At 36.1% G+C, this 17,358-nt stretch overlaps 3 protein-coding genes across 4 annotated transcripts in view; 2 read left to right on the top strand and 1 right to left on the bottom strand.

Annotated features, from left to right (window-relative positions):
* LOC103435015 (TMV resistance protein N-like) overlaps positions 1 to 17,358 on the top strand; it is an 83,737-nt gene that overhangs the window by 6,144 nt on the left and 60,235 nt on the right. The gene's annotated exons all lie outside the window — the stretch shown is intronic.
* Positions 1,423 to 2,579, top strand: LOC139189249 (uncharacterized). 2 transcript variants are annotated; one of them, XM_070807829.1, is made up of 3 exons: positions 1,423 to 1,691; positions 1,960 to 2,095; positions 2,193 to 2,579. In XM_070807829.1, exons 2-3 carry the CDS (start codon positions 1,976 to 1,978, stop codon positions 2,430 to 2,432), a joined length of 360 nt encoding a protein of 119 aa, XP_070663930.1. In that variant the 5' UTR covers positions 1,423 to 1,691; positions 1,960 to 1,975; the 3' UTR covers positions 2,433 to 2,579. The 2 variants fall into 2 exon arrangements, with proteins under 2 accessions (XP_070663930.1, XP_070663931.1); XM_070807830.1 differs by having other exon boundaries at positions 1,476 to 1,809.
* Positions 8,921 to 10,846, bottom strand: LOC103454436 (multiple RNA-binding domain-containing protein 1-like). Its single transcript, XM_029089683.2, has 5 exons — positions 10,531 to 10,846; positions 10,045 to 10,149; positions 9,866 to 9,967; positions 9,612 to 9,782; positions 8,921 to 9,176 (listed from the first exon to the last, which is right to left on the bottom strand). Exons 1-5 carry the CDS (start codon positions 10,579 to 10,581, stop codon positions 9,156 to 9,158), a joined length of 450 nt encoding a protein of 149 aa, XP_028945516.1. The 5' UTR covers positions 10,582 to 10,846; the 3' UTR covers positions 8,921 to 9,155.

The raw sequence follows: 17,358 nt of genomic DNA on the forward strand, positions 1-17,358 counted from the left end.
AGACAAGAAAGGAAGCTCATTCATGCTGGTCTGGTTAGTCAGCCTGATGTTTCAGAAACTTTCTTGTTTGTCAACCTTCTATGTTGTCGGGTGCATCGATTCTTGGATATTTGTTTACTTGAAGGTGCCTGAAACTAAGGGCATGCCTCTTGAAGTCATCTCTGAGTTCTTTGCTGCAGGTGTAAACCCAGCTGCTGCTGATGCATCTGCGGATTTCAATGAAAAGTGATTTGATTGTTTAGAGGGTTTGAAATTTGGTTTTATTTTAGACTGGGATTGTGAGGACAGGACTTGAGTTGGAGAAGTGCTTATGACTAGATTGCTTTTTTTGAAAGTGATTTTCTAATCATCACTGTCCCTCCCTTAATGCTGCACAAGTATATTTGATACCATGCTTCCTAATCATAGACTCATAAGGTAACATGTTTTGTTCTACTATTTGCACTTATAAATTTGAGAAATCCCTTAGCTAATCCCAAATACTGATTGAAGTTTAAAACAGTCTACTTAACCACCCTTGTAGTTCCAAATGATTTTTGTCAATGTATTTGGTGGCTACACTTATATTTTCCTATCTATTTAATTTTAAGCAGATATATATTGTTGCACACACTCTTTCTTATTATTGTGATCATATACCAAATAACTCAATATAGATCACCAAAATTCTGACTGAAGTATGGTTTAATTTTTTGTTAGATATGAAACTGATCAAAATCAAATTGCACATGCGTGACATTTTATTTAAAAAATCTTGTGTCTAACATTAATTTGATTTACATACTGTCCTATAAGATCTTATTTAACTCGTGACAAATAATAGTATATGACTCGCTAATTTTTTTACAAAAGAGAAATTCACTAATTTTACAACGACCAATATATATGTACTTGAGTTTGAATTTTCATTCTTGCAACGTAGATTATTTTTAGAGTAAATTGTACGAATGGTCCCTCAACTTTAATCAAATTGGAGCAATGGTCCCTCAACTAAAAATCTATTACCATTGGTCCCTCAACTTATCAAAATTTATAGCTATAGTCATTTTCATCAATTTTGTCAAAATTTTGTCAAAATAAGCTATGTTGGAATGACCATTTATATAATTAGGGTCCCTCAACTCATCAAAGTGTATAATTATGGTTTTTTTCGTCAACTATGTCAAAATTTTTGTCAAAACGAGTTATATTGGAAGGACCATTGCTACAATTGAGTTAAAGTTGAAGGACCATTTCTCCACTTGAATTAAAGTTCAGGGACCAATGGTAATGGATTTTTAGTTGAGGGACCATAGTTGCACATTTTGATAAGTTGAGGGACCAAAGGTAATGAATTTTTAGTTGAGGGACCATTGCTCCAATTGAGTTAAAGTTAAGGGACCATAGCTACAATTTACTCTTTTTTTTATAAGTTAAAAAAGGAACTGTTTTTAACTGCAGCCTAAGCCGAGCCCAGTTGGCGTGTAGCACCAGCAATAGGAAAGTCTGCTGAGAAAAGTCAGTCATCGTCTTCACTAAATTGAGTTAGAGGAATTAGGGTTTTAGATTTGAAAAGATCCAAACTTTATCATTCTCTCCGAAAGTAATCAGAGAAATGGAAAGTCAATCAAAGGACGGAGACTCGCTGGAGAAGCGGCCCGGCATCTTCTTCCTCGACTCCCCCGGCGTCGGCAACCGCTCTCTCATTACGCGTAAGCTCTCTCTCCTTTGACCGATACTAAGCATGATCTGTTGATTTGTTGGATTACTGGGTTTGGATTTTGGCGATGCTTCTCATTCTTCATCGTCATCTCAGCCGGTAGTCAATGGGTATGTAAATTTTGAATTTTGGGATCAAAGAATTCAATTTTAGGAATTTTGGGTACAAAGAATACAACTTTTAGGAATTTTGGGAACAAAGAATTCGTTTTGAATTCTTTTGAAACGTGAATTTTGATGATTTTTGTGTTAAAAAAATAGGTGGAATATCTCTACAATGTACTACACAGCTGACGTTTCGGTATGGATGGCTCATCTCCATGACGAATTTTCGATTGAGTCCCTCCCAATATTTGACCAGTTGGCTGCCTTGATCTTGGTTTTCGACACAACTGAGGTTTCGGTCTCTTGCCACTCACTCTTTGTCACTTTGTTTACTTATTTAGCATGATTTTCGAAGTGTCTTGTATCAATTTGCCCGCATTATGCTGCAGTTGTCGTCTCTGTCTGCGCTTCAGAAATGGGTATCTCGAACTGATCTTCAAAAGTTCGATATACTAGTGTGCATAGGGAATAAGGTTGATCTTGTTCCGGGTCACCCGGTTCATACCGAATATAGAAGACGACTGCAGAAGCTTGGAGACCCGTTTGCTGATGACGGTCCAGGGTTCACTGTGTATGGAATCACCGAGGCTGAAGGAAGCAGTTTATTGGGGGATGACGAGTCATCATAGGAGGCCAGAGGCACATGTTTGGAATGGTGCACTGAGCATAACATTGAGTTCGTCGAAGCTTATGCTGATTTTAACAAATGTAAGGCAGCCCTTCTTTCTGACTCGTATTTTATGGCAAGTTTTATACGAAAGTGAAAGTTTGAAGCCGGATGAGATGTCAAGTTGTTACTAGGCAGCAGTTTAGGAGTGGTTAGGGGAATGTGGTTTAGCCAATTACATAAAAACGTGGTCGTCACAACTAAAAATTTCTCGGGAATGTGGGAGAATAATAGGGTTTGGCCAATTAGGCGTTTGACTAATATATGTACCAAGAGTGGCTTGAGCGGCAGATCAACTTAATCAATTGGCATAACCACATAAGCAGCACACAGGATAAACTCAATTGAACGAGTTGGTGCTCAGGCTCTTTTGTTCATGAAGAAATTTTTCATTATTGTGCCTGGAACAGAGGTGGGATACCACATATTATTAGATAAGTGGAGAGAAGTTTTATTTGTCTAAGTTTTTTTTTAATTTTTGTTAACACAAATATCTCACTTGTTTAGTGACACGTGGTGTATCACCATGTGCTCTAGGTATACTGAAAAATCTCTCCACTCTATCTCTGTCACCTCATAGTTTAACTTTAATTTTTATGCTAACATTACAAAACATTATTTTAAAAGTATGAAGTGGCAGAGATTCTATGGAGACTAGGAATATAAGTTGCTTTTTAAGATTTTTTATTTGACCAATGTGATATTTTGGTTAGGTAAGTAATCGAAAGTGAACGTTCTTAGTTATCTGAAAACATTTTTCTGATAGTTTTAGAAGCAGCCCAAGTGACCGATTCGATATTTAGGTTAGGAGGTTAATGATTATGTACAAGCGTCATTTTCAAAATCTAAAGCACTTATAAACTATCATGAAGTAAACGTTCTTGATAATCTAAAGCACTTACAAATTATTAAGAAAAGGATATTCTTAGTTATCTGAAAACATTTTTTCTCAATAATTTTTAGATGCAATTTCGCAGTGTTGAGATGTTAGCTTCGAAGGCACTCCAACTTGCAAAGAGTGCTCAACAAAGTTCAACAAAAGTAGAAACAAAATCAATTAAAAATCCCAACTCACAAGTGAGAGCAATGGTTATGCTTCAAGGTCCAACCATCAGACCTCTTTAAGGCCATCTCCAACTGATGGCTGGCCAAAGGGTTCGTTTTAGCCCTCTGCCCCTCCAAGATTCTTTAAGATATTAATATTTTAATGAATAGTACAGGGTCATATTTGCCTCCGTTTCCAACTGAGGGCAAGAGAGCCAGAGGGCTCGTTTTAGCCATGTCACAAAAAACCGTCTCCAACCGAGGGCTAAAGGGTCATAGGGCCAAACATAATTTATTATTTAAAAACTACAACTTAAATTCAACCCATTTAAAAACCGTCTCCATTTAAGTTTCATGTTGTATAATTTTTATGTTGGTTAATGTTATTTAATGTTGTTTCATATTGTTTAATGTGACTTAATTTAATTTAATGTTGTATAATGGCTTAGGAAGTTATAGGAAAAAAATGGAATTTTAAAAAATATGAAACAAATTTTGTGAAATAGAAGTTATAGGAAAAAATAGAAGTCATATGAAAAATTTTGTATATAAAAAATAATAATAAAACTGTAAAAAAAAAAAATTCAAATGCAACGGCTAGCTGTTGCATTTGAATTTTTTCTTAAGAAATCCTGTCGGTTATAATCGACAGGAATACATGCTATTATTTAGTATAAATGTATTACTGTCGGTTATAACCGATAGGAATAACAAAACATAAAAAATAAAAATAAAAAAGCCAGCCCCGGGATGGCTGGCTGGCTGCAGCCCTCCAGCCTTCTAGCCCTCTCTGATTCTGTGGGGCCCTCCCAGATTCCAAAGCCCTCTGGCCTAGCCCTCGGTTGGAGACGGTTTTCGGGCTATTTTCGACCCTCTGGCCTTCTAAACCCTTCGGTTGGAGATGGCCTAAGTTAGGCTTCAATTTTATTTCATTTCCCACTACAAAATTTCCAAGCATCTATACGGCTATACCCCATTGACCCTTCGCCCGCTTTATGCAATCTAGAAAAATCATTTACAAACGAGAAATTCTAAAGGAATTCTTTCAAAACGGAACTTTTCATGAACTCTCCGTCACAAAAAAGAATTCAATTTTGTGTCTCCTTCACATGCAAGAATTCAATTTATACCTAGCTGATGTACATCATTGGATAAAATTCCAAAACTACGAGTGCTTTGGATTCTGAACCTGACTAATTACTGTAGACTAAGCGGTGATGAGATGGCAAAGTTGGAAATAACTCGTTGAATAAGGTTCATTTCTGATGAAATGAAAATTAATTTTGTTGATAACTGTAATTATTTAATATATATATATATATTACTGCAAGAACTTCTTCTGCGTTCTGAATTGAAAATTGTTCTTCCAAAACAATGAAATTCCGAAGTGGTTCTAATATACCTCCTAACATCCAACAACGTTTTGGCTAATTCCCATCCGAGGGTAGTGTGAAGGGATGCGATAGGGAATTGGGACCCTGACATAGACTGATAATTGTAACGTGGGGAATGGGGACAATCTCCAACTCTTGAGATAAAAGCCAAATTTTTTAGCCCGAAAAATTATCATTCTGGCTTAAAATTTTAACTCGGGATTATTAAAAAATGAACTTAGGCTAATTTTGTTCTTAAATTAAATTTAAAAAAAATAAATATGTAGACTATCATAAATTAATTTTATGAACATTTTAATCTAAAAATATTTAAATTCCGATAAATATTGAAAAATCACTAAATCCATATGAAACTCATGAAACACTATGAAAGAATATGAAAATCATGATAGAGATGTATAAACATAAAATTTGGAAATGGGAAAAAATGGTAGAAATAAAAATTGAAAGAATTGTAGGAGAAAATTGAGTTTTGTGTGGATGTTTGAACAAATACATAGGTATTTATAGAGTTTTTGGATGAATTTTGAGTTAAATAATTTTTTTAATTATTTTAGTAGTTGGATTTAAATTTGGACCGTTAGATCTTTTTTTTTTTACCATTAGATTTGATTATATTTAATCTTAGTCATTCAATTCAATAAATATATAAATATAAAAACAAAAAAAAATATAAATTTGAATCTAGGTCGTTGGATCAACCAACGACCTATTGATCACGATCGTCGGATCAAAGTAGTAGTTGGGGCGCTTGGGAAAGGTGGCCTACAAGCCCACGTGGGTGGGGCCTTGTCTGTCTGAAGGGTCACACGTTCAGGCTAGTGGGTGGGGTGGGGGGGGATTGGCGCACAGACGTTGGATTTCACTCGTTTCGATGAGGCCCACACCGAATCTTGGGCTGAATTTTGGGGGGAATTTGGCTTGGGTTTGGCTTTTAGTTTTTAGCCCAAAGATTCGGCTTGGGTTGGGTTTTGGGGGGGGGGAATAGGGGAAATTTGACATTTAGCCCATAGTTGGAGAGGGTCTAAGGGGACTTACACTGCATACTCAGGCTCTTAAGGGTGCATTTATTAAACCAAACTATTTTGGACTGAATTAGCTTTAAAAATTAAGTTGAACTGGCTTAGACTAGACTAAGCTGGACTGATTTAGTGAAGTGTTTGGTATTATATCGAACTAAAAAAGAGAATAATAAAAAAAATAATAATAAATCTTTTTCTTTTTTATTCTTTTTCTTTCTATTTTCTGGAACTCTATCTATTTTTCTTTTTCTTTTCTTTTTTTCTTTTTCTAGGGTTCTTTCTCTCTGTTTTTCTTTTTCGTTTTTTTCTTTCAGGCAAAACCTCAAACAGTTGAACTGCAATACAAGCTACAAGCTGGGAAGAGCTTAAACACAACAAAATCTTCCATTACTCGTCACTTGGTACAAAACCCATATGCACTAAACACATTCTTAATCATCTACTTGTATAATCCATAATTTTGCGATTTGTTGTTTGAGATTGTGAAATGAGTACCTGACTTTCTTGAGGAGGACGGCCTTGAGCTTGCGAGCGAGGTCTTGAGATCGGAGTTTCTGTTCGACATTCTTGCGGGCCAAGATGCGCTTCTCAGAGCTCTTGAGGTGGTGGGTTTGCTGCCGCTTTATCATCCGCTCGATCCCACTCGACGTCATCTTCCTCTGCATAACCGTCAGCGCCCACTCCAGGTTCCCGTTCATAACCTTCACCCGAATCCCTCTCGATTGCTCATGTCGATGACCCAGTGTTGGCGTCGCTGACTCCATCCCCTGACTCGCCCGTTTCAACACGTTCCATTGGTGGATTGCGAAGTAGCGAAGGAGAAGAAGACGACGGAGATGACCCAGCCGACGAGGTCATCGTCGAAGATGAAGCGACGACGAGTTCGTCGTCGGAGATGAAGCCGCGCCCGAAGCTTGTGCCTTCGAAATCGAGGTTGATGAGGTGATCTGAGCAGGAAGAAGAAGTTCTTAGCCAGTCCCATGGTTTTGGGTGGGACAAGCTAAGACCGGCTAGTCGGTTCGCTAGTGAAGGCGAGTCTGGATTAATCCCATTAAAACTAGTCCGGTCAGGAAACAAACAACAGACTACAATCACATTTAATCTAGTCTAGTATAGTGAAACCTAATGAAGGCAAACAAACACTTCCTAAGTTTATTTGGCTTTAGTATAAATTATTTTCTCATTTGTCAAAGAAAAAATCACCTTAAATGACTCACCTTTCTTCAGGTGTGCGACATTATTTATATGGTTCAAAACGACACAAACCGGATATAAATAATGTGGGGGTGTGGTCAAGAACAAAATGCATTATTAGACTTTGGTGACTCAAAAATCACCTATTGTTGGTGAAACCAGAATTTTCCTAACATTTACTCACTGACGTTATCGTTTTGTTAAAAAAATAAATAAATAAATCTGCACCTCCATCCTTTTTTCGATGCACTGCATATTCCTCTGCTTTTCTCTTGTATTTTTTTTGTTACAATACGTAATATTTTTGTTACAATTTTGAAAGTCAATTGTCATGTTGCTGTGCATTTTAACTTTTGAGTATATAATACTTGATGTATTGTCAATTAATCATCCGTATATTGTCAATTAGTATTTGAAACCTATGGATCCTTTAATTTGGGCCGTACAAATTAAATGCAACAGTCTCCATTAATTCATTTTTCTAGCCCATGACACACGACCAATGCCCTTGATTTAACTTGCACACCAATCAGCGGTCCAGATTAAATGATTCATAGACTCCGAACACTAAGATCCAAAATAAATTCAATTCTTAAAAAATTAACCGCACGATGAAAAATAAATGTATCGAACTCGCACAAAGAGGATCGCGAGATGATCCTCTTCCTATCATGTTGATATCCTGGAGCAAAAGGTAATAGTCAACAAACGAAGTTGATAGGATAGGGGTACTGTGATTGATACAAGTGCAAAGACGACGAGGGATGAAAGTATCCTCTTCCTATCATGTTGATATCCTGGAGCAAAAGGTAATAGTCAACAAACGAAGTTGATAGGATAGGGGTACTGTGATTGATACAAGTGCAAAGACGACGAGGGATAAAGTGATACTTTCGTGCTAGTTCCGAGGACATTTTGGTAATTAAGCCTTTATATTTACTACTTGATTTGATTTATAATTAGTACTATTTTTTGGTGTCGTATCATTCTCTCTCTCAAACACTAATTATAATTTGCAGATCGTAGTTGAAATGGGGTCCCTTTTTTCTTTATATGCAATTGTATTTCATTACTTCTCTTGTCTTTTTCCTCAGCACTGAAAAAAAAAAAAAGGAAAATTGTTTTCATACATCATTTCTTATTTTATCACACTCTCTTGTTTTGTTGTATTTAGATTGAACAATTGGAAAAAAATATAATGGTTAAAATTAACATGAATGAGCAAAGGACACACTCTCTCTTATTTTATCACACTCTCTTGTCCGAAAGGAATCGTTTTAGCTTTTTCCGACTAATATAAGGGTGTGTTTGTTGCACCGGACTGTCTCGGACTGGACTAGCTTCAAGGACTAAGCTGGACTGGCTTAGACTAGACTAAGCTGGACTAACTTAGTGAAGTGTTTGTTGCAGTGTCGGACTAAGAAGTAGGATAATTAAAACAGTACTGTCACCAGAAGATTGGGACTAAAAACATAACAAAATCTGGTGAGCAATCGGCAGAAGATTGGGACTAAAAACATAACAAAATCTGGTTCAAAGCACCACTACTGTGATTTTATGTAACGCTACCATAACAGTAGCAGCTCTTGAAGCTCCATTGTCAAAACCCGAAGAGAGCCACAGCCAGAAGCACTCGGTGACCGAGCGAATTGACAAACCCTTACCTTAGAAAGCAAGCAGCCGCGACCACCGGTCTGCAAGCATCTCTAGTCCTCGCTGACATAGCGAATTCAAAAATAAGCGAAGAATAAACATTGTATAACTGGAGCAGACATTCGGTAGGGATTCAGATAAACTTTATACATATTAAAGACGTCTTAGTTGCATTCAAATTATTTGCCCAATAGCAGAACAGTTTTACATGTTCTCCTTCATCTAATATATAAGCACATAACAAATTTAAACAGTGGGGCATTGACAAAGATCGACTCCATGCTACGGAACTTAAATCCACTAGGATAAATCATGAACAAAATTAACACGATCATAGGTCAAACAATACATCAGTCGTGCAGTGTTCCCAGTATATCCTCATCTCGATATAGATGGTACCTAAAACAGCAAAAAAATAATAATTAATGAGCATCTAATCGGACAAAGGAAGTGAATGGTATAGACCAAAGCTTCCAGTCGCCAAAGCTCGAGTGAAAAGTTTCAAGTCGCGAAAGCTTGATGAATGGTATAGACCACCTATCATAGAATGAGATTACTTTACACTGGTGAGGGAGGGCAACAGTGTATATATTAGAAAAATAACGTCGCCTTGAAACTTTTCACGGGATAACACGGTGATGGCTAAAACAACGTCGCCTTGGGGTTCACGGCATAACATTTTGTCTAAAATTCACTGTTTAAGAATGTAGTAGAAAAATAATCAAACAAGGTGTGAAATTGCATACTTTAAATCATAAGTACAAAATCTGCATGAAAAATATTAGAGGATCCGGAATCTGGTAGGTAGTAACTCATCAAAGTTTAGTAATTCACCTGGCCAAATGGACTAAATAGCTGCCTCAGTTCTTTCTCTGTGGCCTCAAAAGCTACATTTTTCACAAGTAGTTTTGTCGAGCTTTTATCATTGTCAACCTTTTTAGGCACTTCATCTTTCTTGGCATGACAAAGTTGCAAAATAAGAGCATGCCCGTCCAAAATAGTTCCCTAGAAAATGGTAAATATTAATTGCAATGAATTTCCACAATTGTATACTGAATGCAGTAATTTTCACCAGATTCTGGCTTCACCTGTAAATCCCGGCAAACATTTGTGGCTGTCTCCACAGAATCGAACTCCAGAAAACCAAAACCCATTGAAACATTCTTCCCATTCTTCAAGTGTTTCTTTACCTGCATATAGAGCAAAGAGGATATAGACAAGAAAATATATCAAGTAAAAGTAGCGCTTCTAGGCAGCTGATTATTACCTTAACACTTAATAGTTTTCCCCCCTTCACGTGTCCACTAAAATGCTTTTTCAAACTCTCGTCTGATGTCGTAAAGCTCAGATTCTTGACATATAGAGATTGTGACTGGAGAATGTTACACAACAAAGACAAAATAATTATTATATTGGCTAGGCAAGACGTAACAGAACAAGGAAAATGTAAAAGAAAACAAAAATAAGCCACAGGTGTAAAAATTAGTAGACAAGAAATGGCAGCATAAATGTAAATCTACAAGGAAACCCCCAAACGTTACCATCTTTAATCTCTAACAGAATAATCAACTATGTTAGAAGCAACAGAGCAAACCTTGTTTTGCAACACAAATGACTCTTACGACATCGTTATCATCAAGGCATAATGACTAATAAGTTCACGGTGAATATGAAACGGAGAAAACCTGAAAAATGAAAAAAAATACGGATGTGCTTAGATTGTTCAATGAAAAAGAGAAGGAGAATAGCACACCTTATACACTGGAGCTGATATTATGGACTCTGATCCCAATAAAGCATCCATAATTTCTTTCTTTCATTAATGACAGTAATAAGTCCAGAGCACTGTACGAACCTTCCATATGTGCAAGCTGTGGCCTACTTCCATGCTTAGTAGTTTCTGTGGTTTTTACTCTAATAATGTAGGTTACATTTTAAAAGGAGCATGAGAGAGTCTTTAAGAGAGCAAGTGAAGAGAGAGAGAGAAGTTACAACTAGGGTAGTAAAATAGTTGTTTCAAATCTCAAGCTCTCCCTCTATTCAACAGCTGGCTGCTTCTTGCACTCTCCTTTCACAATAATGCAGGGCACAAAGGACGCCAGGAAGCCCGAGCTTCTAAAGATCCACACAACACAAAAAATAAACTGAATTCTAATCTTGTGCAAACTCATAAGGATGCATTTTGATATGATGACGAGTATCAAACAAAGGATATTGATCCAGTTGTAATCGACAAGATAAAAGATTACCAATTTGTATCCAAATTAAGATTTGATGATAAGGAAACACGATTGAAGTTGAAGAATGATATTGATCTGTTGGAATTAATGCACTAATGTTAAGACTCTAGACATTCCCAAGAACAATTCATGCACTATCCTAAATGTTAAGACTCTAGACATTTCCAAGAACAATTATTCTAGATTCATTGTTCCTAGCCTATGTCTGTTAAGTTACCTAGGAAGAACTCTCTAGTACTTTGTATTCACTACATATATAGCCTTTGGCATATCATTTTGTATCAAGAGAGTTACAATAAGAAGTAATACAAGAGCTCTGCTGTAGCAACTCAGATTTCCCATAAACTTGTTAAGTATTTCCATCCCTCTACACTTCTTACACGATCCACGCATGAGTTTTGGTTGAAATCCCAATTCTGCATACTGCATGTACAAAGACACATATTTTCTATTTCTACAGAAAATTTATCAACATTATTAGTTCATTCCACCATTTAATTTCCATAACTTTCTGTGCAACTAAACACAAAATAAACATGACAGAAAAAACATACAGATTAAGAAGCAAACTTACTCGAATTGATAGGCATAATCGACGAGGTTGATGCTGGGAAAAACAACAGGGCCTCTCGAAGGACATGCATGGAACGATTTTCTCAGAGGAAGACGATTGTTCTCTGCAGGATCAAACATTCTCCTAAAACAATATGACTGATTTGTGGATCAAATTAAAACCCAAAAATCAATCAAAACCCAGAAATCCAAGAAATAAATCAGAATGCAGAAATCCCAGAAGTAAATCAAAACCCATAATCGATTAAACCCAGAAATCGATCAAAACCAGAAATCGTTCAAAACCCACTAATAATTTCACGAATCTTCAAAACAAAATCGAAGAAAATGAAGAAGATGAAGTGGAAGAGGAAGCTCTGAGAGGCTTATGCGGATGCGGTGTTGGTCGAGGAATGGTCCGGCAAGGCTATGGAGCAAAGCGGGATGACGAGAGAGATGACGGTCTTACTAGTCCGCTAGAATTCGAGGGGTCTCGCTAAGACGATCTAGCGAGCCCCTTAGTCGAGGCGAGTGAAGGGTAATCCCACTAAAGCTAGTCCGCTTGTGTAACAAACATAGGATTGTCCTAATTTCTAATCTAGTCTAGTCCAATGAAACCTAGTGAAGGTAAACAAACACACCCTAAAAGTCCTAACAAAGACCGACAATAGTAACGTGGGGCTGGGATAAAAAGTTGTGTCAAAATCACACCTTTTTTATTTCTTTTTAACAGGAGTACCATTTGTTAGCATGCTGGATGAGAGAAGAGACTACGAATCAACGTCAACTAATATGGTGGGTTTCTAAATTGTTCCATTGACCATCCCATACCAAATTGTATATCTGCTTTTTGTTTGTTATTGTTACAATTTTTTCTTTTCATCCATCTGTATTGCTGTTATCTTTGAGTCAAAATGAGGTGTACAATTCAGCCGGCATATAGGAGAAACGAAAAACTTGTACTTTGTATATCACCTCCAATCCATTGTTCATGATATCTCCGTACGTGTGTCCTTTGTACCACTTGTAATAGAATTTGTTTCCATTCAAAGGGAATCTAGAATCTTATGCTCACTTCATTGTTGCTAATATAGTAAAAATTATTCGGAATCTGACTTTCGATGTGATCTGGGTACTGTAAGTCTTGACTTTATCAATAGGATGGAGCATCTTGACCTAATCTTCTGACTCAGAGCTTATGAATATTCCCCTGCTCCCAAAATCCAGGTAGATGCTTAATTCTTACTTAATACTTAATAGGTTGTTGATTCTGCTTCCAATTCCTTTCCCACAGATTCTATCTGAATAGAAGACCCCTAATTATGCGTTCCAAATAGTGAATAGATGCTTAATTATGCTTTAGTTACTGTTTAGGTAAAAACAGTTGCGGATTAAAGTGATGATGCAGGGTATTTAGTATTTACTGAACGGTGGTAAAGTTTTATATGTGGATAGCTTTGGTTATTTTCAGAAGTTGCTGCGTAAAATTATTAATTTGGCTACACCAAATCTTTTGTCGTATGGATCGTTATAGTTTCGGCCATCGTTTATTGGAGCTTTGATCGTCCATGGTCTTATGACTTTATGGAGACCTCTGTTCTTGGTGGAAAATGTTCAGAGTTACACACAACCATATGGTTTAATTATGATAAGTGTGGACGACGTGACACGCGCTATAACCTGAGTGATGGGTAACACCAGGGCCGTGTGACAGTTACACCGAAATTTTTTTATTCTTAATTCTCCAGTTCCAACTATGATCTTATCATCACCAGCTGATTCAGCACCATCACATGCCTCTCCTAGCTTCTTTGCAACTCATCCTTCATGGGTTGAATTGAAAAATAAAAACCCTAGCTTCCAAGAAGGTACATTCAAGACCTCCCCCATTCCTGGGACCCTGACTTCCGTGAGACCGACCCTACCAGCAAGGAAAAAGACCGGTGACGGTGGTGGCCCAGAAGATTTCCGGCGGTTGGCAGTTCGGACAACAACAACAACAAAGCCTTTTCCCACTAAGTGGGGTTGGCAGTTCGGACAAAAAAAAAATTTACAAAATCTGGCCTTTGTCAAATTTACAGGAGGACCCCTGGATGAGCTGGTGAGGCATGCATGCTGGGGTGTTGAGAAATAGGGAACAATCGCTCGAAGGATGAGATTATCCTGTGCCCAAACTAAGCATATGCGAGGGGCTATTAAATTCGATTTGAGTTTTTGGCCAGCATTTGGCTCTTTGCCCATGTGAAAACGTTTGATCAATTGGGGATTGGAAAAAACATATCATTGATGTGCTGATCTGTTGGGACTTGGAGCAAAAAAGACCACCCCTATCCAAGATATTTTCTTCAACTTTACACTTAAACGTTTTGGAAAAACAAGGGGAAAGAGCAAGATCGATTAAATTGCCACAAGATGTATTATTATTTGATGTGATTATTGGTTTGTATAATTTACAAGGTGGTATGGATCATGCTAGAAACAATCGTTCACTCCATATGAAATTTGGAAAATCTTTTATCAGTTTGATTAGATATGGAAACACAATCAGACACATACTTGGTCACTAAATTTGAGAAATTTGAGATGATTCAACAATTTAGTACGACATTTTGATAATTTGGAGTGGGCTGGAGTACACTGTGAGTCCGTGATTGTCCTTACTAGTCCACTATAGTCAACCCTTGAGTCAATATCTGTCTATAATGGAATTAATAGTGGGCAATCACTCACGAGTAACATGCACTAGAATAGCTCGTAGTCTTAAAAGGGGCATTGGTTAGTCGAAAGACATAACAAAGTGAAACACCCCTTTCATTAGTTTCATTAGTGAAGTTGCTTACTTATCACATAAACGACTGTTCTTAGCATTCTTATCTTTTACATTGACTTATCATCATCATTATCATATGATTGTAAGAGGGGGAATTTAATGGGTAGGTTTTTCCACTAACTTGGAATTTGTATGGCTGAGGTTCCCAAAATTAATCTTATGGTTATGATTGAGGCACTTGAGGGACTCATCATGTTCTTGAATCATCCACAAAACAAAAAGTAGTGGATGTGGCTGGATAAGGTTCTCTTCGGATCTTGTTTGTGAGGATTCTGAAAATCATTTCATCGTATTTGTTCATTGTATATTATGCAATCAATTTTCGTGAAGTACTATTTGTATTTAATTTTAAATAAAATAATTCAAAATAATTGATAACCACAAGATGACAAATAAACGGACATGATAAAGTGATTTTCAATGTTGAGAGGATTCGGATATGATCTTATTCCGACGTGTCCCCATCCAATACATTTGACTTAAAAATGTTATAGTATTATTTGGGTGGCTTTTCTTCACCTGAGAAGATGTAAACTTTTCTTGCCTTCGTGGCTAACTCTGTTCATTTGTTCGGTAACTGTCAATGTTGTTGGAGCACGAAAATCAATCATGAAAATTAAATATGTAAAGGATAATCTTTTTATATAAATAATCAGCAAACTTTGTCATTGCCTACGTGTATTTACCTTCAAAGAACATAGCAATAGTGAGATTAGAGAATAAATAATAGAATTATGAATTTCTTGATCACCAAATGAGTTAGAGAATGTAAAATAAGAAGTTAATTACAATCAATTGATTATAAAATACGAGGACGTATTGAAAATGGTGAATTGCGCGGTGGTTAAGGCATTTTTCTTCAATTCATTGTGCATTATATCATATTCTCTCATATTAAGGTAAATTAGTGTAGAATATCGCTTGTACTTTAAAAAAATATTAAACTATGTTTGGATAAGGGATTTACAGTAAATTAATTATAAATTCACTAGACTAATTGATCATGCAAAAATAACTTACCTAATTTTTTGTTAAAAGAAATTATTTAATTAACAACGAGGGAGACTTGAACTCGAATGCAATAAGACGACAACAGTGCCTTGGCCGATAGACCAAACTCACAACAATAATAACCCAAAGAAGGAGTTTGAACAAGAACTCACATGTCTAACATCATTGTCCGGCGACCGGAATTGTGCCTCATGGTGTGCTATTAGTACACATAACATGATGACTAGCAGGTGAACAAAACGACAACGTCTAGAGATTATGGCTAGGATTGGGCCTGTAACACTGATGTATGGAAGTATGCTTAGAGACATGTTGGTCTAGATCTTGTAGTTTTGAGACCATAGCGACCGGACTCTACATTTGGGTTGACTTCAATGCAAATATAACGGTTGGATGAACCGTATTAAGAAATTTTTGAGTGCGGCGGTCTTATCTTCGTATGGTATTAGTGATCATCTTCACATAATATTGACTGATTTTAATGAAAACCAAAATGACTTGCGGTAGATAAATTTTTGGACCATTTATGTTGATTTTTATTGTCATAGACCAAGTGAAGAGTTATACCAATCTTAGAAATCATATATAAAACCTTATCACTAAATTTTTAAGGGACAGCACTGCTATGATTTGGCAATGAATTGGTTTACTACCATCACTATGTCCATAAATGGATTCGTCTTCATACATGCATCTTGCTTTCGGATGTAAATACACTTTAATATATGTTCTTACATATTTTTTTTATTTAGCAAATTGTTATATCAAATTGGGTTTTAACGAAACACTTCTGGTACTATTCACTTTTAGCGAAAATGACATTTTTACTCTAAAAAGTCACTCAAAGTTTTCAAACAATTTTTCATTAGTTTTCCTTATATCAAAGGGAGTTTTATCCGTTAATCAATTTTTTTTAGAAAAATTAAGAACCCCAATTAATAAATGTGAATATGTGCAAGTGGCCATTTACCACAGTGGTGGAAATGTGTTGGGCCTTTGCATGACGGCGTGAGTTCAAATCTCGTCGGTGACTAATCTAACAAAATCTATTGTTTGACAAAAAAATAATAATAATAATAATAAATGTGAATATGTGCTACTAGTTAAACAAATAAGATGGTGGCATTACCAGTTAAACTTATCTTTATTTTTTATGAATGAATAAACTGCCACAAATTTGGGGGTAGTAATTTTGTTGTCATAGGAGGACAACAATATTTTTACACAAGCATAGTGTAGAATTTCAAATATGCTTAAGCTCAGACAAATGACTGAAATCATCAATGTTATATGTATGAAAAGTTCATTAAACAAACATGCCCAAAGATTGTGGTTTTCTTTTTTTTTTGGTTCCTCCAACAACGGTTCTATAACACTCATTCTCCTTTCGAGCGCTCTTCTTTCATATAATGGTTTTTCAGAAGTTTCAGTGTGCATCATTGAGATTTAGATAAAAATCAGTAAAGAATTTGAATGATTAGGTTAATTAAATTTTGTGTGTTTTTTATGTTCATACAATACGATTATGGTGTGTTTAAACTTCTTTCATTAATTACTACATATTTTCTACACTCACAATGTTTGCCAGCTCGCTATTTAATCAACTTAAATCAGTTATATCTATCATGCAATGCATTTCCTTCCAATTTTTTGTGATAAACTAATAGATAATTGACTAAATAAACATCTTGCAAAGTTTCAATAAAAATTTCCAAGTTTTTCTTACAATTTCCGTGGTTTTTATTCAATTTTTATAGATATCGATAATATCCCGATATTTCCATAGAAATTTCCATGTTTTTGGACTACCGATATTTCCGATATCATCGATATTTTATAGCTGTCAATATATTGCTACCAGGAAAAGAAAAAAAAAACATAAAAAAAATCCCAACCCACAGCATCTTGGTCCTCGCGCGTCACCCTGTAGCCAATGTCAAATTCAGGT

The sequence above is a fragment of the Malus domestica genome, chromosome 02 (genome assembly GCF_042453785.1).
Source record: "Malus domestica chromosome 02, GDT2T_hap1".
In the NCBI taxonomy this organism is placed as follows: Eukaryota; Viridiplantae; Streptophyta; class Magnoliopsida; order Rosales; family Rosaceae; genus Malus; species Malus domestica.

Coding starts and splice junctions, on each gene's coding strand:
- LOC139189249 (XM_070807829.1), top strand. CDS start 1,976: ATGTACTACACAGCTGACGTTTCGGTATGGATGGCTCATCTCCATGAC. Junction 2,096..2,192: donor TGGTTTTCGACACAACTGAG/GTTTCGGTCTCT, acceptor ATTATGCTGCAG/TTGTCGTCTCTGTCTGCGCT.
- LOC103454436 (XM_029089683.2), bottom strand. CDS start 10,581: ATGGATGCTTTATTGGGATCAGAGTCCATAATATCAGCTCCAGTGTAT. Junction 9,968..10,044: donor GAAAACTATTAAGTGTTAAG/GTAATAATCAGC, acceptor CTCTATATGCAG/GTAAAGAAACACTTGAAGAA. Junction 9,177..9,611: donor TATTTAGTCCATTTGGCCAG/GTGAATTACTAA, acceptor TTGCTGTTTTAG/GTACCATCTATATCGAGATG.